The sequence below is a fragment of the Artibeus jamaicensis genome, unplaced genomic scaffold (genome assembly GCF_021234435.1).
Source record: "Artibeus jamaicensis isolate MK-2021 breed Jamaican fruit bat unplaced genomic scaffold, CSHL_Jam_final contig_391, whole genome shotgun sequence".
NCBI classification, from domain to species: domain Eukaryota; kingdom Metazoa; phylum Chordata; class Mammalia; order Chiroptera; family Phyllostomidae; genus Artibeus; species Artibeus jamaicensis.
The window spans coordinates 33,018,299-33,043,441 of NW_026521814.1; the positions used below are offsets into that span (position 1 = coordinate 33,018,299).

The 25,143-nt window shown below is 39.1% G+C and overlaps 2 protein-coding genes and 1 pseudogene across 8 annotated transcripts in view; all 3 read right to left on the minus strand.

Moving 5' to 3' along the window:
- Positions 1 to 1,336, minus strand: part of MPP4 (MAGUK p55 scaffold protein 4) — a 41,539-nt gene extending 40,203 nt beyond the window's left edge. For 2 of the 3 annotated variants that reach the window (XM_037153460.2, XM_037153459.2), the window contains exon 1: positions 1,174 to 1,335. The gene's annotated coding sequence lies outside the window, so the exon portion shown is untranslated. Of the gene's footprint in view, positions 1 to 1,173 lie in introns of all 3 variants that reach the window. The other variant, XM_037153458.2, reaches the window with a different exon arrangement.
- Positions 1,337 to 4,034: 2,698 nt separating this feature from the next.
- Positions 4,035 to 5,474, minus strand: LOC119055283 (jupiter microtubule associated homolog 2-like; annotated as a pseudogene).
- A 714-nt stretch (positions 5,475 to 6,188) lies between these two features.
- Positions 6,189 to 25,143, minus strand: part of ALS2 (alsin Rho guanine nucleotide exchange factor ALS2) — a 77,441-nt gene continuing 58,486 nt past the window's right edge. For 4 of the 5 annotated variants that reach the window (XM_053665102.1, XM_053665097.1, XM_053665098.1 and 1 more), the window contains 15 exons: positions 24,526 to 24,624; positions 23,783 to 23,947; positions 23,331 to 23,442; positions 23,049 to 23,126; positions 22,124 to 22,257; positions 21,030 to 21,197; positions 16,091 to 16,208; positions 15,150 to 15,307; positions 12,577 to 12,699; positions 11,925 to 12,101; positions 11,057 to 11,102; positions 10,795 to 10,856; positions 10,098 to 10,247; positions 9,585 to 9,681; positions 6,189 to 7,651 (listed from right to left, as the gene is read on the minus strand). In XM_053665102.1, coding sequence (XP_053521077.1) covers positions 7,613 to 7,651; positions 9,585 to 9,681; positions 10,098 to 10,247; positions 10,795 to 10,856; positions 11,057 to 11,102; positions 11,925 to 12,101; positions 12,577 to 12,699; positions 15,150 to 15,307; positions 16,091 to 16,208; positions 21,030 to 21,197; positions 22,124 to 22,257; positions 23,049 to 23,126; positions 23,331 to 23,442; positions 23,783 to 23,947; positions 24,526 to 24,624 — 1,726 coding nt within the window. In that variant the 3' untranslated portion in view covers positions 6,189 to 7,612. The remainder of the gene's footprint in view (positions 7,652 to 9,584; positions 9,682 to 10,097; positions 10,248 to 10,794; positions 10,857 to 11,056; positions 11,103 to 11,924; positions 12,102 to 12,576; positions 12,700 to 15,149; positions 15,308 to 16,090; positions 16,209 to 21,029; positions 21,198 to 22,123; positions 22,258 to 23,048; positions 23,127 to 23,330; positions 23,443 to 23,782; positions 23,948 to 24,525; positions 24,625 to 25,143) is intronic. The other variant, XM_053665099.1, reaches the window with a different exon arrangement.

Here is a 25,143-nt window from a genome sequence, read left to right on the forward strand (position 1 = left end):
TGATTTATTATCTTCAGAGCACTTACCATGCCTCACAGTTCTCTTACTCATTAACCTGTTCAGTGTCCAGCCCCTGTGGGGGTGGGTCAGGTCTGCAGACGGTCAGGGAGTGGACAGCTTGCCTGTCCTGTTCACTGCAGTGGCCTCAGCAGCTCTAACAGTGCTCAGATTGTAGCAAGCACTTGATATTCCCAGTCTTTGCTGGGAAGGAACAGAAAATGGGAGGCCAAGAAATGGAAGGAAAAGGCTGATACCTCTCACATGAGTTCAAGAGAATCCTGAGAGGGGAGGCATCCCAGGCTTGGGAGGCCTGTGGCCTTCCTCTCCCCGTCAGCCTGTTCATATTGACTTTGACCTTCTTCCCTATCAAACTTTGACATAGCAGCTGAAGGAGACCTTTGGCGTAATCAAAGGCAACCTTCATTTTACAGAGAGGAAACAGGACACTCAAAGAGGTATTCAGTGGCATCGAGCAGTAAAATTGCGTTTTCCTCCTTTGTTTCCATTAGTCCTGAAAGACGCCAGGTCCTGGCAGAAAACTGTGATGTCACAACCTTGTCTTCCTTTCCACGTCTTCTGCACCAGTTGCCTGAGACCGCCCTATTTCTGCTGTCTTGAGTACGAGAATTCTCGAGACTGTTAAATACCAAACCACATGCAATTCTGGATTAACAGAAAGGCCAGCCAGTTCCGTGGTTAACTTAGAAGCTGTGTTAGTACCACTGACTACTGAGTTTGTCCTAAACATTACTTAAAAACCATGAACTTTTAAAAACTGGAGTGATTACTATTAAATGCTACACTCTCTACCCTTATTATGCTTTTTCAAAGATGACGCTTTCTATTGAACAAAGCCTGAAAAGGACTTGAAAACTGAGAAAAGGCTTGTAAAAAATGGTTGGTTTTCTCTGGGTCACAGTTCTGATTGGGACTAGGACAAATGCTCAGTTTTATTTTATCTTCATGACAACTCATTATTCTATACTTTAAAAATAGCTTCTGAAAGCAAAACCCCTTTCAGAATCATACAATTTCCCACATAATTTGGATAGCAATGAAACTAAATCACTTAAATCTGATTGCCCAGAACTGCATCTTTAACTATTAAAAATGGACAGAGGGGCAGACACACAGCCCGTGGGTAACTGAGGGTCATTTGGCAGCATCCCTTACCTGCAAGACTGCAAACGTGGAATGTTGCTCCTACCCAGAGAAAAGCTTCGTAGGATGCTGGAGAGCTATTACCTGCCAGTCACCTCCCTGTTCTAGAGAAAATCTCTGCACATCCTCTTTGATTTAATCCACAGAAGCCTAACCACTAAATTACTCACGAGCCTCCTGTCCCAGATCTTAAATATTCCTTGCACTGAAGAGTCCAGTAATTTCTATCATTTTCAACCTTCACTTGAGTGTTTTCACATAGTGTTTAGATGTCACTTTAGTACTTTCTCTCAAATTGCCAGCACACAGTTAATAAAGATCAATATTTTTGTTGACTATTTCAGGATAACAGACACCTACAACAGAAGACAGCATTTTTATTTTAATGAAAAGAAAAACTGTGGCGATACCTGAGAATAAGTTGACCTACTAACCTTCATCATTTTCTCACGCTACACTGCGAAAGCAATGACAGACTCTTGAGCCAATAATGAAGCCTGTAGCAGTCCCTTCTGAAAGGTCCCCTACCAAGCCCCTGTTCTGAATGAGCTTCGTACTTAGCCCATTCTCTATCTCAGACCGGAGCTACTTCTTTATTTGGAAGTTTTACGTTGCAGTGAGGGGGAGAACATTTGAAAGTAGGTATCATGAAAGAACAAGAGAAATGCTGCTGCTCACAGCACAGCACAGGGTGAAAAACAGCCATCAAAAGAGGGTTGTCAGCTGCTTTGTCCTAAGCACACCTATGGCTTTCCCCTGCTCTCCACAGATGAAAATCCAAGCTGGAGATGTGATACATTTGTGAATGTTTTCAGCACAGCATATTTTATCAAAAGCACTTAATTTTACCAAAAGTTTTCATTTTCAACTCATGTTTTACTTTCAAGTTCATGTTGAACTTTAATGCATAATCCATATGAAATGGCATCTCTGGCAGCTGTAGTAGAAAGAGCACTTGGCAGTTCTAGGTTTGAGTCTCAGCTTTAACAGTGAGCAAATCACAGTGACTCCTTGTCTGCAAAACAGGGATTGGTGGGGGGACGTCTGCCTCACAGGCTGCTTCAAGCATTGGTGTGTGTGAGATCTTTGCAAACTGCTGCATGAGACCTAGGTATTTCTATTTATAGACATGGGCCTGGAGGTTTAAGGCTTTCCCCCAAGAAAAATGAAAATTTATTAATATGCTATTTGAAAGGTATAAATATACTATAAAAATCTAAAGTAACTGGGCAATTTCATTCATGACTCCAATAAAAGGATGATATATACATACACACACACACACACACACACACACACATATTTTTTTTAATGAATTGAACAGCCTACCAAGCATTTGACAATTTCTCAGTGGGTGCCAAGTGTTTCTGTTCATTTCCACAATTACCCTAGGGTCCCTCTCTCTTTTTTTATACTTTTCTAAAATAACTTTTTTTTACATGATTACTAAGTTTAATTCAACTGTTGTATCCAATTCCCCCTTGTGAAAATAACAAAATGTTCTTATCAAAATTACATTGTCATGTAAGTACAGTTTTGTTGTTTTTGATACAGATCTAGAAAAAGGTTGGCACCAAATGCACAGTTTTAAGGCTTAATAAAAACACAGACTGGTGATTTCTCAATGCAGCTTAGAGGTTGAGAACAGGACGCTAACAGTTAATCAGTCTTCCAGACACAGACAGCCCTAATGTCTACAGAATTTCCCAAATACGGATCACCATCCCCATCGGGCCCAACAGGAGCAGAAACTCCTCTTTCGCTTCTCTCAGCGACCAAACTAACCCACTGCTAAGGCCCCAGGGAGGAAAAGGGGGTAAAGATGAGGAGAAAAGGCTGGAGGAGTCGCTGCTGCCCAGAGGCTCCTGCTTTCCTCACCCCCCGCCCAGGCCTCTCTTCCCATCTTCGGCTTCCCCATCTCCACCCGCGTCCAGAGCTCGAGTCATTCCGCCGACAGTGGGGGCGAAGCCACAAGGGCCAGCGGTACGTCAGGTTCTTCCTAGCAACCCAATTTGGAACTGACAAATCATTTTCTTGTACATGAAAAATAAATGTAGCTATAAATGGCAGCTCATTTTCACCATTAGCACATTTCAAGGTAAACAAATTAGTGTGTTTGGCCTTAAAAGCTAACCACCACTTACAACATCTTTTAATGTGGGTAAAAAAGGTCTGAGTTCCAAACAAATTTCTTAAAAAGTGACCATTTGAAGCCCGGAGACAGGAAGTACTTGGTAAAGTCACATAGAATGAGTATGTCTTGGCTGCAAAGTCAGCACAAGAACTGAAAGGAGGGAACTCTTTGGTTGCCAAACCCACACGCAGATCCCCTCGATGCGCCAGGTGTGAGAAGTGGGGTTTGGCAGGCAGCTCCTGCAGGCACTAGTGTCTCAGCCGCTGTGATTATAACTCAACACAGATGTTTCTTTCAATTTTAAGGAAGATGAAGACATTTCTACCACTTGGCATTTGCTCTGCAGGCACCCACAACAAAAGCCACCAGCACACAAACCCTTCCTTCTGTGTACTGATCCCGAGTGTGAATGGAGACTATATCCCTAGGAGGCTGAACGCGAGAAACTTCTGCCCGACCAAGTAAAGCAACTGGCCATCTGGGGCTCTGCTGCCCAACTAGTACATCTTTTGGCCTAAGGTTTCCAAGTCTCTTCTGGAAAAGAATATAGTCCAGAGGTTCTGTGGAGCTTTATAAAGGGTGGCCTAAGTAAACTTTTCATCTTTGGTATATATACCTGAGTAACTTTTTCCTAGAAAGGTGTCACAAATAGACCAGTCAATAGTCACTTATGTAAAGCTGCTGTTTAAGAATAGCTCTTTAGATATCATTAAAGAGTTCAAATCTAAGAACCCAAGATTCTCCAGCATCTCTCCTACCCAATGTGAACAGGAATAAAGTAAGACACATGAAGGATTTAAATAACCCAATTACCTGGATGTATCTGGACGGTTTTAGTCTTGCGGAACTCGGTGGGCTTTGTAGCTAGAGGAACTGTCCACATCACTGGTAAAGAGCAAAAGCCACGACTCAGGGATGAGAGGAAAAGAGAAACAATTCACAAGCAAAACCAGTCTGTGAATAGACCAAGACCAGTCCCTCATGAGCAAAAGGCAGATTCCTGTCAGATCGAGATAAAGGATCAGGGTAAAAATTTCTCCATAAAGCATAAGACTTACAATAGCTTTCTGATTTATGCCCAGTGCTGTTTCTAGATTTCTGAGGCTTTAAACTGTTACTATGTCAAGTGATTTCTAGATAGCACTGGCTGGCAGACTGAAGCCACAGGGACATGGAAGATCCCACTTCATCTGGGTCCCGTGGCCTCGCACCAGCTCCCCACCCAGCCCACCTGAGAGTTCCTCACATCCAAAATTAGCGTTCACCAAGGAGTCACACTTCCCTCACAAAGGTGTTTCTCGGTAGTCTGGAAGGCGTGGTCCTCTGCGGCTCCCCTGGTGGCAGTGGGACCTGAGCAGTGGCATCAGATACTCGGGAAACCCTCTCCCCAGCCCCCATTCCTTTGGACTAAAGGAAACTATTTGAAATCCTATCTTTTGAGTTTCTTATCTGGCTACAGGGGAAGCAGTAGCTTCTCTAGTAGAAGGAGATGCTGGATTTGCCTGCAGGTGGATTCAGGACTTTGTTGTGAGATCGAGGACATGGGCCCAACCTGGGCTCCTGGCTGTCAACAGAGGGTGTGGGCTGGGGCTCCGGAGCAGGGTCTGCTTCTCTCCAGCCACCTTTCTCACCCAGCTCTTCTCTGGGCACGGTACTCGCTGTGGCTTTAAGGACTAGTTTTGGGTCTTCCTCACACAAGAGTACGTGGTGCTTGGGTTTGTTTGGGTGTGCCAAGGGTAAAGTGGCCATCACTGGCGACCAAAAAATGTTACTGATCTTCCCACCAGGTGGGTTCAGACGCTGTGAAGTGTGCATAGGTGTTGATTCCTCAAAGATACCACTTCCTTTTCCCCCTGGGGGGTTGTGGTTCTCTTAGGAATGTTCTGAGGTTCTTCAGTTGGTCCAAAAATATTTGAGGCCATCCTGTTGGGTCGGTTTGAAGGAACACCTTCTTCTGGACTTCCGAAAAGATCGCTCCAGGCCGGGGGCTTCATGGCCCTGGAGCTGGTTCGGCCACCCTGCTCTCCGAAACATGGAACATGTTGCCCGCTGCTCAGCCCCTCGTCATTTGCTGCACCTAAAATAACTTTTTAAAAAAGATTTTTACTTATTCACTTTTAGAAAGGGGAAGAAGGGAAAAAGAGAGACATCAATGTGTGGTTGTCTCTGTACCCCTCATAATGGGGACCTGACCTGCAACCCAGGAATGTGCCCACTGGGAATCGAACTGGCAACCCTTTGGTTCACAGGCCAGCACTCAATCCACTCAGTCACAGGCCCAGGGTCTCTCTCTTAAGGGGTCAAAGGCATTCGGTACATTTGCGTTTATAAGTCATATGTGGAATTAATGTGAAGTATTTAACATAAACTAATCTTTAAGTGTTGGTCTCATCCCAAAGCACCAGACAAATGGACAGGCTTCTTGAGAAGACATTATAGCAGGAGTATGATTAATTGAGGCCTAATATTCCTACCAGAATATTTTAACTCCTCACTCTTCCCTTCCCTGAATCTGTTTGGGGGGGTGGGCAGAAAGAGGGAGAGAGAGAGAGGTGTGTAATGATCAAAATGTGCCTTTTGTCTAAAGAAATAACAGATTTCTTTTAAGACCCTTGTCCTTGTGCAAAAAGCAGGGACCAATGCAATAGTATAAACAATAAAATAAAAGAAGAGCCAGGTTATTAGGATCAGAAAGTTAAGCTTATACAGGGGGAGAGGGGGAGGATTTGCAGGAACTAGTATAAAGGACACATGAACAACAACTAAGGGGGGTGGAAATGGGAGGGAGGTGGGGAGCACTGGGGGGGGGCTGGGATGGGAGTAAAAAACAGAAAAACTGTACTTGAACAACAATTAAATAAAAACAAAAACAAAACAAAAAGTTAAGCTTACATTTATTCTAAAAAGAGATGTCTAAAATCCTAAAGGATCCTCTGAGGCCAATACAAAGAGGCATGGATTACAATGTAAGCAAAAATACTAAGCCTGGATTTCTTTTACATTTTTAGGCTGCTCTGTGCCATCTCTCTTGTAATCAAAACAACCTCATAAAGATCAATGTCTTTTATTATGAAAATTGCCATTACATTATAGCCAGCATTCCAAAACAATATTTTAATAAACATTTGTCTTGATTATAAAGTAGAGCAGAAACCATGATCCTTTTTCCAAATTAACATCTGCTGATGTTAGTAAATTAGGAGGATACTCCATACGCTCACCATTTGTGAAGATGAGATGAGGAAGAGCACCTATGTTATTCAGAACAGCTACTAGTGTTACTTACACAGTATAAACCAACCACTTACAATCAGACATAAAAAAAACAAACACTATAACATTGAAGTGTCATAATACTTTTGAGACAGGAAAAGCCAAAGCTTGTTTCCTTTTTCTTCCCCTCTGTGAATTTAATGCGAGGTACAGGGAAGAGCCCCAACCCTAGGTAGGATGTAGGAGGGATGCAGTTCTTCGCTTCCCCATCTCCTAGTCTTTTGTCCTGCTCCGAAACACAGCCGCATGCAAAAGCTCTTCAGGCTCTCTTCACAGGCCTGGGACACGGCGTTTGCACATGAACAAATGAGGATCCACAGCAGTGCAGAGTCAGTATCTAAATTCCAGTGTAATCACTCTGTAGAAGAAAATTCCTATGTTCTTTTTTACTCAGGAGGCAGAATACTCCTATTTAGATGCATTCCGTGTTTGGGGTTGTGGTTTGCTGGTCACTATATCAAATGTCTCCCAGATGAATACCATGGTGGAAAAGCTTAGAAAAAGTTAAAACTGTTCAAAAGTTCTCTTTCCTCTCTCTCAGCAAAGAAGCACGATGCACACATGACTGCACAGGATTCAGGAAGGCATAGTGTGCTTACCACAGTTTCAAGTGCAATCTGCTCCTTGCAAAGGGGTCTGGGGTAACTGCAGGCACGCCGGACACTCCAAATTCTCCATTATCTTCTATAATGTAGAAGCTATACTGAGAACTTTTCTTGCAACGCCATGAATCTGGCATAACCTTTACTAAAGGAAGAGATATCCTCTTTTTTTCAAACAGTAGGTGTATGGTATTTTAAAAACTTTTTATTGGCCAGGAACCAGTCGATTCTGATTTCTACATTTTTCTCAACTCTCCCTTTAAATTGCATGGTCTTTTCTTCTGGGCTCGGGGCTCTGATCATTAGTAAGGTTCAGAAAAAAACCACCAAAGTAACACAACATCCTAATTTCAAGACCATCCTTTTTTGCCACTACGGGAAGATGCCAGATGGTGCTGTAACACTCAGTATAGATAATCCAGTTGTCAAGCTGTTATGCAGCCTAGTTAAGCTTCTCACGCTGGATCTGGTAGTAACATGCCTGAAAAAAAATTCAATACAATTTCAAATTTGCTCTTAGAAATTACATAAACATAGCAGTGCACATAGGACTAAAAAAAGGAAATCCCTTATTAAGTCTAATAGCCCGACCAAATCAGTTACTTTCATTTTTCCTGTTTTCTTCCAGCCCCCATCCAATGTCTTTACTGCCTAGTTTAATTAATAGATAAAATTTCGTACATTTCTAATTGTAAAACCCATACACACAAAACTTTTTACAAGCTGTATAATATTCTTCACTAAGTAGAAATTGTACAATTTGCAAGCCACTATTAATTGGACATTTAGAGTATGCTGCTCATTATAAGGTACACAAATAACTGAAATCGGAATCACCTAGTGTGTTCGGTAAGCACACAGATTAAGCATCCTTTCAGACCTAGTGAGTTGGAACTTCCGGGACTGCATTCTTAAGCAGCATCCCCAGGTGATTATGAAAGTATCCAGGCCTGGGAGCCACTCGCACTGCAAAGAGCACTTCATCCAAATCATACAGATGTTTTCCATTCTTTAGTAAGAACAAGTCTCCAGGAGTAGGACTACGCAAACTCCACAAGCAATTCGAGTGTTTTTGATATCAATGTTAATAACAACTGTTTTCCAAAAGGGTAACTGCAATTTAATTTAATCTATTATGAGCAATATGCGAATAATACTGATTACACTATACCCCCACCAGCACTGGTTAAATTTTAAAACGTTTTTGTCAATTTAGCAGGCACAATATGACACATTGTTTAAATCTGCAGTACTATTTTATTCAGTGAGGTTGAGCATCTCCTTACATATAAAAGTATTAATTAAATTTCTTCCTAGGTGATATGTTTAGCGATGCTCTTCAATAAACATAAGTAGTTAATAAGTCATTGGTGGTCAGTATTTTCCTTTCCCAGCACCCTTTTCCATTTTATTTATTTAATTAAAATAGTATTTACCTTGAAAAGTTTAAAAAATTAACCCAAACCAGAAAACTGACATTAAATTATACATTTTTTTCTCATTTTAACTTGTCTGTCTTTCCTTCTCTCTTTCTTTTTCTGTATTAAACCTTAAAGTGTCTGTAATTTGCAAGGTGAGTGATTCCACCCTGATTTCACTTTCCTTCTAAAATTCTTAATGAGCTATCCATTTGACCATTTATTACATAAACCCCTTTTCCATTTGTGTCTGGTTTTTCCATTTTCACATGTGAAAGTTTTGTTATAATAATGTCTACACAGGGGCCATCCTTTCCATTTATTGAATAGTTATCTGTCTATTCCTGTGACAGTAACATACTATCTTAATTATTATAATTCTAACCTGGCAGAGTGCATGTATTTTCCCTCTCTTTTTTCAGGAGTGTTTTTGCCATTTTCTACCTGTTGTTCTTCCAATAAACTTCAAAATGATTCTACTGTAGTTCAAGAAAAACGGAAGTGACTGTCAACAACCCCCGGAGGGCACCCAGATCAGGGGACCTCATTCGTAATCTATTGGTTACAGTAAATACATGAAAAAGAAGATGCAATTCATATTCATTCTATTCACACTGCCTTCTGAGTTGCCATCTTAGTACCACTAAATAGCTCCATTTTTTAATACTTTTTTTGACACTAAGAATTCTTTGTTTCTTTCCTAGAGTTACATTTATATGGATGGTCCACACTCATAAGCATCTGTAATGATTTGAATGATCAGTTTATAGAGAATATTGCATGGTGAATAATTTGCTTTATGCATAATAATTAACTGATTGGTACTTTAATATATTATATTTTAAAATATTAATAACATGTGCTCTAAAGGTACTTAAAATGTTTGCATTAAACTTTTATAAAGAAGAAAAGTAGCTAATGACAGATTTACATTATGGTAAATGAAGGACAGATTTCAAGGTAACAAACAGTAAGTTTGTTTACACCGACACTCACCTTCAGGGTGGTGAACATTATGCCCTGTTCCCCATGCTGAAGATACGGGTCCATCAGATCCTCAATGAGATGCACCTCAGAGCCCAAATTCCTAATCCTGCACAGTAAGAAAAAAAGATACTGAGTTATTTCTACTTCTATGTACATCCTTCTTTAAAATCTGTTTGAAGGCAAAAAAATAGCTCAATGAAGAGGTAATTCCATAGTGAAGTGGGTTAATAAAAATAGATTTTTTTCCCTAGTGGAAGAACATATTCCTGTCATCAGTTCAAAAAAAAACAAATGAAACCCTGGCTGGTACAGCTCAGTGGACTGGTTTGCAGATTCGATTCCCAGTCAAGGCACACGCCTGGGTTGCAGGCCAAGCCCGCAGTTGGGGATGCACAAGAGGCAACCATACACTGATGTTTCTCTCTCTTACCCTCCATGTAAAAATAAAATCTTTTAAAAAAGCAAAAGGCATACATGTTAAAATAAATAGTGACTAATGTTAAAGTCGGAAAGACTGATCACCTGGCCCGCAGCACCACGTATAAGAAAACAGGAAACAAGTCGTCCATGGACCACAAGAAGTCTTCCTGCAGTGATGCCAGGACACTCTGTGAGATCTCTTCGAATGTCTGCTGGATGACTTTAAGTTTGTCCGATGGAGTAAATGTTGTGCTGTTGGGGAAAAAAAGGACAAAAAGATACCTTATAATCTTAATAGAGCCATTTGATAGTAAGTTTTGAATGAATACTCTCCTGGGATACATGTGCCTTAAACTGGACACATCAGGCATAATGAATCGCTGGAAGGGATCACCTTTATAATCCTACGGTTCTTTGAGAAAAGAAGCTGCCAACTATCTTGGATTCACCTGCAAGAATTCACTAAGTCATACATCATCTCCTTTTACTGGAGTGGATCTTACTTTTCTAATACATGTTCCTCTGAGTGATAATTCAGTTAATTTCCATTTGGCTAAAGATGTGATTATATAGACAAGTTTCTGGGTAGGCACTCTACCACTTTTTAAAATGCAAGGGCTGTGCAGAGTAAAAGGTAATCTAAATGTCTCAGAAGAGCCTTTCTTATCTCCAGGCTGAGATTGACACCATCTAGGAGTGGAGGGGCTGCTTAAAGCTTAAATGAAACTAAGGTCTCATTAATTTTTTCACAGACTAACCACTACTTTGAGTTATGTGATTTTTCAAACAATCAGATTACCTGATCTGCTGTAGACATTCTACAGCTGAGGCAAAACAAGCATCTTTTGTGGTTGGCAAAACCTGCAAAAAAGAGAACTGATGAAGCTCAGTGAGAACAGCTGTCCTTTACTGTAACAACAGGATGATACGGATGGCAGGGCAGAGGTCTTTGGTGAGTAACTCAGGCTTGGGTACTAGTCCAGTGAAGTAAGATGGAAATTTCTCAAATCCCCCATTCCAAAGAAAAGTAAAGTTGTGGAGGAAACTAAAATCTACTATACCTTTTTAGTCTCTCCAAGGATTAACAAGGTCACTGGCCAAAATTTCCTACAACAGAATCCACACTTTGTTATTACAAGTTGTTACTTATGGCAAATTAATCCCCATAAAAACAGGTCATGGCTCTACTAGCTTCCCTGTCCCCCATTTAAAATAAATGCCACAAACAGGTGAAGTTTTAATAAACATTCCAGAAGTAATTTAAAAGTTTCTGTCACATCCCTAACAAATTTGTCATTCTATACTCTAATAACCCTACATATTACGGATATGACCCAACATTGGCCAAAAGCTTTCCTCCACTCAGTGTCATCTCATTTTCACTATTAAATTATTCCACTGGAAAAATGTGTGTTCCAATTCAGGTTTATTCACATTTTTTATAGCACAAATATGTAATTATTGGGCATTGGGGTGACTGGCCTTATCACAGCACTAGCAAACAAGCATAATTACTTAATATTCCCCTGAATAACAAGAAACAATGCCATACAACACAAAGAGCACTTCTAAAACTTTTAAATTGGAAATTATACATGAGGAAGGAGGAAAGAGAGGTAAAGGAAGAATGCCAAAGACTGAATACAATTTGCTTTTTATGAAAATGTGGATATATGTATTTTGCTTTAAAGAACTGCAAAATATCAGGTGGGATAACTCAAATTTAAATATATGTGTGCTTGTGTGTGTGTGTGTGTGTGTGTATACACAAATAAAAAACACACTCCAAACAATTACTAAATATCACTATTTTGTGGAATAAACTACATATCATATACATAATTAGACCTCAAAGTACCAAATTCCTAATAACGCTGTTTTCACTTTAAATTAAAACCACTCAATTCCACTCATAACTACTGTACTTACCTTTGTACCCCAAGGAAGCCCAGAAGAGCAATATCTGGCTGCTTATTTAGTCGCAGAACACACTCCCAGTAAATGTCTTCCTCGCGGTCGTTATCCAGGGCATACAGCATGAACAGTGGTGGGTACAGCCGAGGTAGGAGCACAGGAAGCAGTAACCCCGAACTTGTTACCACGTAACTACAAATCACCAGAGAAAAAAATCATTAACATTTAAACTCAATTATAGAATCAAAACTGAATGTAAAGATGGGAAATTTTGAGTAAAAAGGCAGTTATAAATAAAACTATTCTACTTTTACATATGGAGTTCACATGAGGAGCTTTAGCTCTGGAGTTTTATCTTGGACTGTGAATTCTTTTCATAACTCGAATCTAGCAGAAAATCTACTTGGTTTCCATTTTGAGGCTGATTTCTCTGTTGTTATTCCAGGTCAGCATGACGTTACTTTGCTCAGCTGCCTTTGAGCCCAGTCATTCGTGGCTCTATTTTCACGAACTTGGGAGCTAAGAGGAACTACAGAGATTACCAGTCCAACATCATTTTAGAAATAAGGAAACAGAGATCTAGAAAAACAACTTTTCCAGGATGCTTTGGATAGGGCCATTCGGTCCCTACCACCTTTCTTCCCTCTCTCCACCTAACTCCATTTACCCGGGCTCTGGAGATTCGGATCTGGAATCGGACATCCCAGTGCAAAAGGGTTTCCTTTCAGATGGTAGAGGAGCAGAGAGAGGAATTGTGCTGCCCTCTTCAGGGAGCTCAGGAAATAAAAACCTACGGAGTAATAAAAAAATGTAATTATGCAATTATACCTCTAGAGTGTCTAAAAGAGTAAAAACACATTTCCATTACTTTATCTATTTAAGGACTTATGATATCAAACTTTGTATTAACTAAATATCTTAGTTGTCTGAGATTCTTAACTGATGCTTCTTACAAAATAGAATTAAGAGCATAGCTAATAATACCACTAAAAATTCTCATGTACCATGGTTTTTTTTCTGTCTAGTTATTTAAGAATGAAGAACTGTGATCTATATTATATATATTTCTCTTACTGGCAAATCTCATCTGAGGTCAATCTGTATAAACTCTTTTAGCAGAGACCATTTTCTCGGAGTACAGATAAGTATCAGTAGAAATTACTTAAATGTCAAATATTAAGAAAAAACCCAATTATTGTAAAAAAATTTTAAACTTTTGCTTACATCTTTCTTTTTAGATTTTATTTATTTTTAGAGAGAGGAGAGGGAATGGAGAGAAACATCAATGTGCGAGAGACACACTGATCAGCTGCCTCTCACACGCCTCCAAACCAGGAACCTGGCTTGCAACCCAGGCATGTGCCCTGACTGAGAATTGAACTGGCCACTTTTCGGTTCACAGGCTGGCACTCCATCTATTCAGCTACAGCAGTCAGGGCTAAAACTTTTGCTCTAAATTAATTGTATTGGGGTGGCATTGGTTAATAAAATTATATATTTTTTACTTCTAAAATCCATATAATTCTAAGTATTTATATAAAAAGTTACAGAAAAAATTTTCCAGGTGATCAGGCCGCCACTATTCCAAAATTCTTTTCTTTTTCTTAAAGAAGATTTTATTTATTTATCTTTAGAGGGGAAGGGAAGGAGGGAGGGAGAGAAATATATCAATGTATGGTTGTGTCTCATGGGACCCCTGCTGGGAACTGGCCTGCAACCCAGGCATGTGCCCTGACTGGGAATCGAACCTCGATCCTCTGGTTCGCAGGCCCGCGCTCAATCCACTGAGCTACACCAGCCAGGGCCCAAAATTCTTGAGGAATTTTTTTCCCTAGGCTTTGAATCTGCCCTACATTTTATCTCTAATCTCTTATATGCAAATGGTGGGCTCTACCATGAACAAGTTCATTGTCCTCATTATTTTTACAGACTTTAACCATGACCCTTTCTCTTTAAAGACAGTCTGCAATCTTCTCTAGTTTTGTAAATTTATTCCCTGCCCCTGCCTCTGTCCCTGATGTTATAGTGGGGAAAGCTAAGGTCAGGAAACTTAACTTCATTATACTCATCTTGCTCATGTCAGAGCTTAAACACTCCTAACCCAGTGGTCTTTCCCGTAGATCACAATACCCCCTAAAATATAAAACATTTCCATATGCATTTATTAATTTGAGGCTAATAACAAAGTTTTCTGGGACAAATTCAAACTTTTGCCTAGTTATCTTAACATAATATTTTCTTTATACCCAGTAAAAGATTTTGAATTTCACTAGTTCCAGATCTGCTTGCTGCCTTAAAACTCTTTTCATCCCAGTCGGGGCACATGCCTGGGTTACAGGCCAGTTCCCAGCAGGGGACACATGAGAGGCAACCATACATACATTGATATTTCTCTCCCTCTCTCCTTCCCTTCTAAAGATAAATACAAAATTTAAAAACACACAAAAAATAACCAAAAAACCCCCTCTTTTCAGAAGAGCTCACTTGCCCACTTTCTTACTTCCTTCAGAGTCTCTGTTCAGGTATTACCTCAGTAGTCAGGCCTCGACCTTCTGTTTACAATAGCAGCATCTCACCTTCAGTCCCATCTTCTTCCCTCTATCATATTTATTGTCATCTGACATACTACACCTTTTGTTCCTCGGCAGTGTTAAGCTCTATACAGTATAGATTTCAAACATTTTGTTGTTGCTTTATTCACTGATAAATTCCTCCAGGAGCTAGAATGGTGGCTAGCACATAGACGCACTCAGTAAGTATTTGTTGAGTAAGTGAACAAACATGTTGTTGCTGTCAAGTGACAATAAATATTCAGGGACAAAACTTTGTATTAGACTTTATCTTCTCTGTGGTTAGGTTTTAGAGACATTATTTTGCCTAGAGATGAAATCCATGTAAGACTACTGTATTTCATACCAAAATTAGAATTAAATAGCATTTATTTTAGCCTTCTCTTATACATAATGAGTAAGAAATACATAAAGGAAATAAGTAACAATGGCTAAGGTTCTTTTTTTATTCTCATACATAAACATAAAGTAAAAACATATTGCCATTATTCAGTCTATTTAAGGATCTCTGGTATAAAACCATTTTCTTAATGAATAATTTCTGTGATGAAGGGAAACATTAAAGATTCTTCATGAAGTTGTACTCTCTAGATTCAGAGTGAAGATACCCAAGCCATTAGTATAAACTAATATCCCACAACTTGCAGGCTTCAATGAAAAGATCTCTTACTTGACCAGCTGGAAAATTCGCTTAAGGTAGGACTTAATCTCCTTCACAGCCTCCTGCAACAGCCTGCGGTTGGCGCCCACACCCACATATGTCATTCTGTACACTGCAACCAGCGTCTCCACGAGCCGGCCCAAGGGGTGCAGAGGAGTGTCACAGGCCTGAGCAGGAAGGGCATCAATGAAGTTGGTCAATGTGCACTAACAGAGAAACAATCCATAAATAATAAACAACTTTCAAAATTTCAGGAGCCAACTTATGGACCAGGAAAACTCAAATACTCAACTTTTCTGAAAGTGAAGAGTCTACCCAAATTATATAAAGTAGGAGTTCCTAATCTTAATTAAAAATCCTTTTAACATCTTGGGAAAATAGCTTTGGATATACTGATAAAGAATATCATTAAAAGAAAGGTTCTAACATACTTCAAACTTCACAAAAAATATATACAGTGTTACCTGGGAGAAAACTAAATAACTACTGTTGATTTTGCTCTGAAACAGTAGTTCTTCAGTTTCCTTGATTTCACTCATACTCGTTCCTGTACCTCATTTCAATACATGTCAGAGTTAAACTGTAGCTGATTGTACGGCATTTGAGAAGGAAGCAAAGACAGCCTAACCAGGGGATGGAGGCGGCCTGCTCTATTTAAAAAGCTCTACTTTGCTAGTGTTACTAACAAAAGCCATTTTAAACTCTGACCCTAGTTCTTAAAACCCCTCTTGAACATTTTATAAAACTAAAAAAGTTCTACCGTTATTATATGGTAATATTCATACAGAAATGTGCTTTTATTAGTCAGAGAATTAGCAAAAGACATACACAGAAAGCAAAAACAAGACTTATTTTAAGGTAAAAATAAGCTGTGAACAGATTTGAATGACATATTGTGGTTGCTGAATCATTAACTGACAAGGCTGGTGTAACTGTGACTCTGGTTTTACCTTTATTAAATATTTCCTGATGTCGTCATATTTCTCTACTGAGAAGGCACCAACGTGTTGAGGGATGAATTCCAAACTCTCCAGTGTCTGAGTCTGTGAACGACTTAGTATCTCTGGACTAGTAAAAGGGAAAAGAAAACTTATTGTGAATTTTATGTCAGGAAAGCAAAATAACTGTAATGTGCACATAAAACATAATCACCAACTAGGGATAAAACAGAGCACCCGAAAGCCTTTCTGGTCCAAATGAGCCTGCTATTAAGTTATGTAACAGCCATTCAAAATAGTATTTAATGAGCTTCATAACAGCAATAAATTGATAAAGATTCTGCTCTAATATAAACCATGGTGTTGGAAGATACTATAACATTGGCTTGGAGAGAAAATTTGTGATAGATTTGTTAGTGACAAGAGAAAAACAAAATATCAAGGAGAGAGAGCTAAGGAAAAAAGAAATCAAATCAAAGGGCAAAGGAAGAAATAAAAATAAGCTCAAGAAGTAAGGAGATAATGAGGATACTACAACAGGTAGTGAGGTAAAGGGAAGCTTTGGATGAAGAGTTAGACAAAACATGTGCTAGTAGTAATCACAGTAGTTTTGGTAATGGTACCCTATCATTAGATTATAACCTATCAGAAATGAGAAACAGTGTACAATCATTATTATTATAGTATTTTAGAGAAACAAATAAGATACGGTTTTACATAAAAATTCACTCACTCTCCTTGGAAACACTCAACAATAGTTAGCTACGGTCAACTGGAGGTCTAAAATATCAACGTTTACCACAGGCTCTATCAGTGAAGGCTGACTGTCTGCATCACACAAATGGGCAAGTCCACCATTTTTATCAGTTCTGGGAGTTTCTATTTCTTCTACCGAGAGGGAGAGTAGAAGGTAAGTATCATGAACTTCATGAATGAAACACTATAAACAATTCTCATTTATCCCAAGTACAGGGAAAAAAAAGGCCCCAACTTCTTTCTGTACTGTAGGGTCTTTAGGTCCAAACGCTCAACAATCTTGTGGATGTTACTGGCCAAGCGAAAGAATAAGGATGTGAAAAACAAAGGCAAACGGTGAAAAGAAAAGCAGGAGGAAAAGGGGAAAAATAAGAAAGAGTAGAAAAAGAAGAGAGAAATAAAAGAGCACATCTGTAATTTTTCTGTTAGCACAGGAAAACTGTTGTGCTTTTTTAGGCCCACAAAGGACACTGAGAAATGTGCAGGCATTTGAACTGCGGTTTCCCTATATACAAGGCATCATTTTTATCCAGGTGCTTTCAATATTATTCTTTTTCAATTTGGATATGATGCATTTGTACATGAATATCTTTGCTTTTTTTCCTAAGATACAGTTTGCTCAGCTTCTTGAATCTGTAAGTTTATATCTTTCACCAACCTTGGGCAATTTTCAACCATTATTTCTTCGAATATGTTTTTCGGCCCTGCAATTTTTCTCCTCTCTTTCTGGGATCCCAAGGATACAAATATTAGATGCTCAGGTCCTTAGAGCTCTGGTTATATTTTTCTATCTGTTTTGCAGTTTGGATAATTTTTATTGATCTATTTTCAAGTTTACCAACTCTTCAGCTGTCATCTCTAATCTGGTATTAAATTTACTCAGTGATTTTTAAAAAGTTTTGGTTACTGTATTTTTCAATTCTAAAATTTTGATTTGGTTCTTTTTTTTTCAAAGTTGAGATTTTAAAAAATATTTTATTTATTTATTTTTAGAGAGAGGGGAAAGAGGGAGAAAGAGAGGGAGAGCAACACTGATGTGTGAGATCAGCATGTGCCCAGACTGGGAATCAAACTGATGATGACCATTCAGTCTGCAGCCTAGTGCTCAACCCACTGAGCCACACCAGCTAGGGAATGATTTGGTTCTTCTTCGTAGCTTCTATTTTTGGCTTATACTTACCAATTTAAACATTTATCTAAAGTGTTTGTGATTGCTCTTTTGAGCATTTTTATACTAGCTGCTTTAAAGTTCTTGTCAGATAATTCCAAAATCTATGTTAGGGTGACATTGAGGTCTATTGTTTGTGTTTCTCTAAATAACTTAAGATTTTCATGGTTCTTTGATTGCCAAGTAATTTTGGTTTATATCATGGACATTTTGAGTATTATGTTATGAGTCTTATTTATCTCTTATGGAGAATGTTGAAATGCATAATAGAGTACACACAGTAGGCTTGAAATTATTATCTTTAGAAGGACCTGCTTGTCAAGTTGATCCCTCGCTGCTACCTGGGAATTACGCTTCCTCAAAGTTCCCTATACAGATATGAAATATTCCCTACCTGATAAGGGTATTTTGTTGTCCACAGACTATACTAAGAATGTGCTTTATGATGGACATCTTTCCTTCTGAGACTAGAATCCTGGTAGATGCTAAGCACAGGCTGCCAATATGACCAGCCTCCATTAAACACCTTGGGCACTGAATCTCCAGTGGGATTCCCTGGGCAGAAACGCTGAACATGTGTGGCTGCATTTCACTCCTGGGGGAAACGGCATGCTTGTGTAACCCCCTCAGGAGGGAGTGAGTGTAGGAATCTTGCCCATGAATTCCTCCACACTCACTCAGCTGGTGCCCTCTTCCCTAATGATTTGGCTGTGGATACTTACTGTGTTTCTGAAATGACTCTTAACTGAGAGTACAACTATATGTGGAGTCTTGTGCATCTCTCCAGTGAACCCCTCTAGTGAATCCTTAATATGCAGTCATCTGGGAAGTCTCTGGAGCAGCTGATGTATTTTTTCAGCCTGCTTTGGGCTGTGGTTCCAATGCCAGTTCACTTCTCAAAGCCTTAGTAGTCCTGCCCTACTCAAAGCCTTAGTAGTCCTGGTGTGGTTCAGTGGACTGAGTGCTGGCCTGGGAATCAAAGGGTCGCTGGTTCGATTTCCAGTCAGGACACATGCCTGGGTTGCAGGCCAGGTCCCCAGTAGGGGGCATGTGAGAGGCAACCACACATTGATGTTTCTCTCCCTCTCTTTCTCCCCTCCCTTCCTTCTCTAAAATTAAATAAATAAAATCTTTTTAAAAAGTGACTGGAATTGAAAAAAAAGAATAGACTTATTTAAAAAATAAAGCCTTAGTAGTCCTACTTGGATCTGTCTGTGAGTATACCACTTAGGGGTCAGTCTGGGACCTGGGTGGAAGTCTCCCTGTTAGCTCACTTCTCTATGCGTTGATATGCAAATTAGGGTCCAATCCACTCTTGTGCAAGTATGGGGTGAACCCAGGAATTCATAAACAACTTCATAAGGCTGCTTTCCAGAGCTTCTCTCTCTGCATGACCTCACCAGCATTTTCTGGTTCCCCTTTCATTTCTTCTGGCCAAAAACTGCCCACTTCTGCCAATGCACCACATCAAGAGCCAAGAGGTAGAAGGACAGAAAGAGAAACCAAAAAAAGCAATGGGATTTGGCCAAGACTCTTGGGCCTGAGGATCCACCAAAGGAGAAAGAATTCCCTTGTGAGTTTTAGCTCCTGCAAGCTTCCTGTCATGGCTTCTCAAGCAGCCATCGTCACTGCCCCTACCACAGAAGCACCTGGGGGCTGGAGCATGAGAAAATGGAGGAAAAGGAGGGAAAGAAAACCCAGTGTATCTGCTCCACTCTATCTGAGCTTGAAGAGTCTCTTTTTCACAACTTGAGCCAGGAGCGGAGGGTTTTTCTGGATCTCTGTCAATCTACTGGCACAATGCTTCCTTCAAGGTTACACTGAGCTCAGGCTGAGGAATACTGAAGTTTAAAAGCCCAGTAAATTCATGGCTGGTTCAGTGGCACTCTGAATTCAGGTGTTCTTCCCCAATACACTGGATGATATTTACTTTTGAGAGTTTTCTTTTTTTTTTTTTTTTAATTTTATTTGGTTACTTTTCAAGTACATTTTTTTTCTCTTCCCCCCCCCCCGCCCGGTCTCCCCCTCCCTCCCATTCCCCCCCCCCCCCCAGTCCTCATCTCTGTGTCATTCATACTTGTTCCTCAAAATCCCTCCCCCTTTTTCCCCTTAAGTTCCCTTCCCTCTCCCCTCTGGTCGCTGCTCACTTGTTCTCTATTTCAGCGTCTTTGTTTTTATTCTGTTTGCTTGTTTGTTTTATTCTTTAGCTTCCTGTCAAAGGTGAGATCATATGGTATTTGTCCTTCAATGCCTGGCCTATTTCACTCAGCATAATGCTTTCCAGTTCCATCCATGTTGTTGCAAAAGGTAGTAGCTCCTTCTTTCTCTCTGCTGCATAAAATTCCATGGTGTATATGTACCACAATTTTTGGATCCATTCATTTACTGATGGGCACCTAGGTTGCTTCCAACTCTTGGCTATTGTAAATTGTGCTGCTATGAACATTGTGGTGCATAGGTTCTTTGAAATTGATGTTTTAGGATTCTTGGGGTATAATCCTAGCAGTGGAATTGCTGGGTCAAAAGGCAGGTCCATTTTTATTTTTCTGAGAAAATTGCATACTGTTTTCCATAAAGGTTGTACCAGTCTGCAATCCCACCAACAGTGAACTAAGGTCCCCTTTTCCCCACACCCTCTCCAACATTTGTTGTTTGTTGCTTTGTCTATTATAGCCATCCTGACTGGTGTAAAGTGGTATCTCATTGTGGTTTTAATTTGCATCTCTCTGATAGCTAACGATATTGAGCATCTCTTCATGTGTCTCTGGATGTTCTGTATGTCCTCTTTAGAGAAGTGTCGAGAGTTTTCTAATAGCTATTCTATATATTCTGTGTGGGTTTTATAGTTGAGTTCAGTAGAAGATAAAAGCAGGTGCATTTCAACTCTCTTATCCAGAAGAAGAAGTACATCACTGCCTTTTAAATTAAATTGTATTATGTTAAACGTGGCAAGCCTTAAGTACTCAACGATTTTAAGTTTCTTCTTCCTACCACACTCTGCCCTGTGCTGAGCGGGCATGCACTCACCTGTCTCTGTGCTGGCGCCGACTGGCAGTCAGGGCCACCGCAATATTTTCCCATGCTTTCCAAACCTCCCCTTGGCCTGGGTTTTCACAGCCCAGCTGATGCCAACATTCATCGAATACTGCTTTCCACTTCTCGTCAGGAGGCACTGCCAGATTTCCCAGCTTCCTGCTAAAAAAGTCATGCCAAGCTTTAATTAATCACCTTTTGTTGGTGTGTGTGCAAAAATCCTGAACAGAAACTAACACATGACTGAGAGTGCTTCTGTGACAAAACTTCCTAGATTTGATGGTGGTTCTATTTTAAAAAACACTGAATTTTCAAAGAGATAGTTTTTAACTACTTAATGTTCATTAGCTACTAAAGTCTATGACTTATTAAGTACAAAGCACATCAGAATTGACTCCTTTGCCTGTTACATATCCACAGAATTGATTCTGTAAAATTGATTGCTGTTAAAACAAGGACTTCCTGTGCTTTGCACGACTCATAATGGGAATCATGAAATGAACTGCATACTGGGTTCTAAAAATAAACATAGTATAAAAAAATATATCAAACTCCCATCAGAAAAAAAACTCCCTGAGATGCTACCAAAATACAAAAACAAAGTGAAAGCTGAAATCAATAAAGAAAAATATACATATGCCAAAAACTTGTCAGAAGACAAAGTACAACTTAGAGACTTATATTTTGCCTTTCTTTTCCATATGTGCAGGGTATACTATTCCACTTGGTATACATATACTTGGCCTTGATCTTTACTTTTCAAAATCAAGTTGTCTAGTGTTCCATTTAAGAACGCTCTCTTTCAATCAGCTCGGATACCTGCACCATTAACAGTAGCATTATTCTCACACACATATTATTCCCACAGTTCCATTTTAAACAACTATGCTGTAAGGCTTTCATCTAAACCAAGACTCTAGATGTAGCCATCTATAGTAGTGTCAGTTGACAAATCAAAGAAGTTACACTTTGTTAAAAAGGAAGATTTTAAAACCTTGCTCTCCATTTAAAATATTAACCAGCTCTGATAAAAGCAAGACAACTAAAATCATTCAATAATTAACCCAGAATTAACATTAGTCACTCACAAAACTTTGGGTCTGTCTTTATCGCTCTCATACAGACTAGGCTTAAAGTAGGTTCCAGTGATTTTTATCCCAGATCCCCATTCTCCACTAAAACAGCCTTCAATGTAATCTCCATTCGGCATAGTTAGTGTTCCCTAGGGCAGAGGTGGAGAAAATGCAAAATTAGAGAAAGTATTTTCAATGTTAAAATTCGAGAAGAAAAAAGAGCACCAAATGGATAACATTTCCCTTTTTTAACTTACCCTTTACCAATCCCCAACTGTTTTTTAAAAAGTATGTACATGCATGTGCAAAGAGAGTATGTAAAAATAAACCCTTGGTAAAAGGGAAAAAATCACGGAAAAAATTAGTAAAATTTTTGAGCAGAATGAAATGAACAAGTTAATCAAACTAAAGCAGTACCTATATTAAAAAATAAGAAAGATCTCAAATGTCTACAGACTATTATTCATAATAGTTTAAAATTGGAAACAAAAGAAAGCACATTAACTGGTCAAGAAAGAGATAAATGAAGTGTGGTTTTGAAATAGTATTCAGCAAAAAACAGGAATGAAGCACTGCACATGCCATATGTGGGAAGACCTCAAAAACATTGTGCTAAGCGCAGAAGCCACGCAGGAAAGACCGACCATTGCACGATTCCATTTACACAAAAGCACCTAGACAGGAGAATCTATGGAGTGATCAAGTCCATTAGAGGTTTTCTAGGACTGGGGGCGACAAACGAGGGGTGACTCAGATGGGCAGGAGATGGTGACAGAAATCTTTCTGGGTGACGAAAATGTTCCAAAACTGAACTGCAGCGATGGTTGTACAACTCTGTATATTTACATGAAAAATCTTTGAAGTTAGCCTTTTTAAAAAGCAAAGAAATAATTAGTAAAAGACTGCATTAGGGAGAGAAAGAAGAAAGTTAGTTTCCAACCTTTCCACTAAGAGTCCAGTCATCTGAAAATTCTCCCTCATAGATGGTATCATCTTCAGAAAGTAAAATCCCATTTCCCTATGTGAAGAAACAAAACAAAAATCCCAATACATAAAATGAAACGTAACTTAAGAGTACATATCCCCCAAAGCCTTACATAATTTTAAAAGACCAGAAAAAATAGTATTAATAAGGCAGAACATTAACAGATAAATGTAAAAGTTAATTAACATAGACATTTCAAAAACACCAATAATAACTATGTGTAAATATCAGACTCACCATCATCTTATTAAGGTGAAAGTTGCCTTCATAGTATAATCCAAACTGGGTAACTACGACACCATTCCCTTGACACACATCATCTTGCCACATTCCCATATACTTCTCCCCCCTTCACAAAGAGAGAAAAGTGGTGAAATTAAAAAAAAATCAATGATGATAAAGATGAAGTGAGGAAAAAACAATTATCACATGGAAGATACCAACCATCACCCTAGGTTGGTATGTGTTCAATTTTTCTAGTTCAAGTGGTTAACTCCATCTCCTCAAATGTAAGACAATGTGAGAGGAAAAAATACCTTACTCAGAGCAATGCTCTCTCAGGAATTAAATATTATAGTCAACCTGGCACAGATCTGCATATACTCCATGTATTTTTGTGATAACTCTAAAATATATAATTATAAAAAGCTTGTCCCACTAAAGTTTGAGATTAGAAGTAGACACTGTACCTTGTGATATCATCAAAGACACCATATCCTGCTTTCTTATCCATTACCCATTGGCCAATGAACATACTGGGAGAAGAGGAAGTCAATTTTCCACTTCGTAAAAGACCATGACCGTGACGCATGTTATCTTGAAAACATCCCTCAAACACTTCGCCAGAGGCATAACTGTGGTTAAAAAGAATGAATAAACATCATGAGCACACTGAATTCTGATGCTTATCTTTGCAAAGTTGGGAAATAAAATTATACTCATGTCTTAATGGTAATTATAATTATTTGTATATATGATTATTTTTCACCAATCAAAATCTTATTTTTTGAATGACTGAGGTTAAGTAATTTAAGATGCCACAGGTGGTATTCTGTGGTTACATGGGGGGAAAATGTGCATTTAGTTCCCTACAGGAAAATGAAATGAGTGATCTCTGAACAAATGATACATCTGTCCAAATAAGAGTGGTACAATAAACAGAAGATAAATTTATAGGCAAGATATTTAGGAGAATTTATGAGAAAGTTAGGGTTTGTAAGGTTTGCACGGTTTTGCTAAGAACTAAATAATAGCCTAGTATCTTCACCTTATGATAGATGAGGGGAACTTTAAAATAAGACTTCATGCAGTTTCAGCCATAAAAAGAATAAGTAAAATTTACTCCTTGAAATTTTTGGCTACACAGACATTTAAGTTTACATGATTCTCGGAAAAAGCAGCGCCAGTCCAACAACATTTCCGATGTTATTACCTATAGATTCCCTGACCACACATTTTTCCTTCTTTCCAATGGCCCACATAATGGTCTTCTTTGTTTAGTGCTTTGTTTGGGACTCGGTATTCTCCATACCTGCAGAGGAGAATAAAAAATGGCAGAAGATGCATTTATGACCTATTCACCTTTTATATGTACACACTTGTAAACATTATAACACGGAGAAAAGGGAAAAGATTTACCCACAGGAGGAAAGGGGTATATGGAGTCTTGGTTTAAGCTGTATCTACTACCTAAGCTACTTGGCAAATCTTAGAGGAGTAGGATATCAACCCCACTACACAGAGAGATTAAATGTTTTATCCCAAGTCCAATGAAAAACAGAAAACCTGGTCCTAGACCTATCTCTGCCACTTACTAGTCACATCATGTTGGGCAACAAGGTCCTGGTACCCAGTTCCTTCAACTCTATAGTAAGGGCATAAATCAGGTTATCTAAAGTCTCTTCTCATTGTAAAGTTTTAGTAAAAGGAAATTAAAAGGTATCACACAGGAGCAAGACAGACTGTGCAACCCAGAGTTCCTGAGCAGGGTAACAAAGCCTCAAAACCTCTGGCTATAAGAATCTGTGGAAGGTGCAGTGGAAGGAGAAAC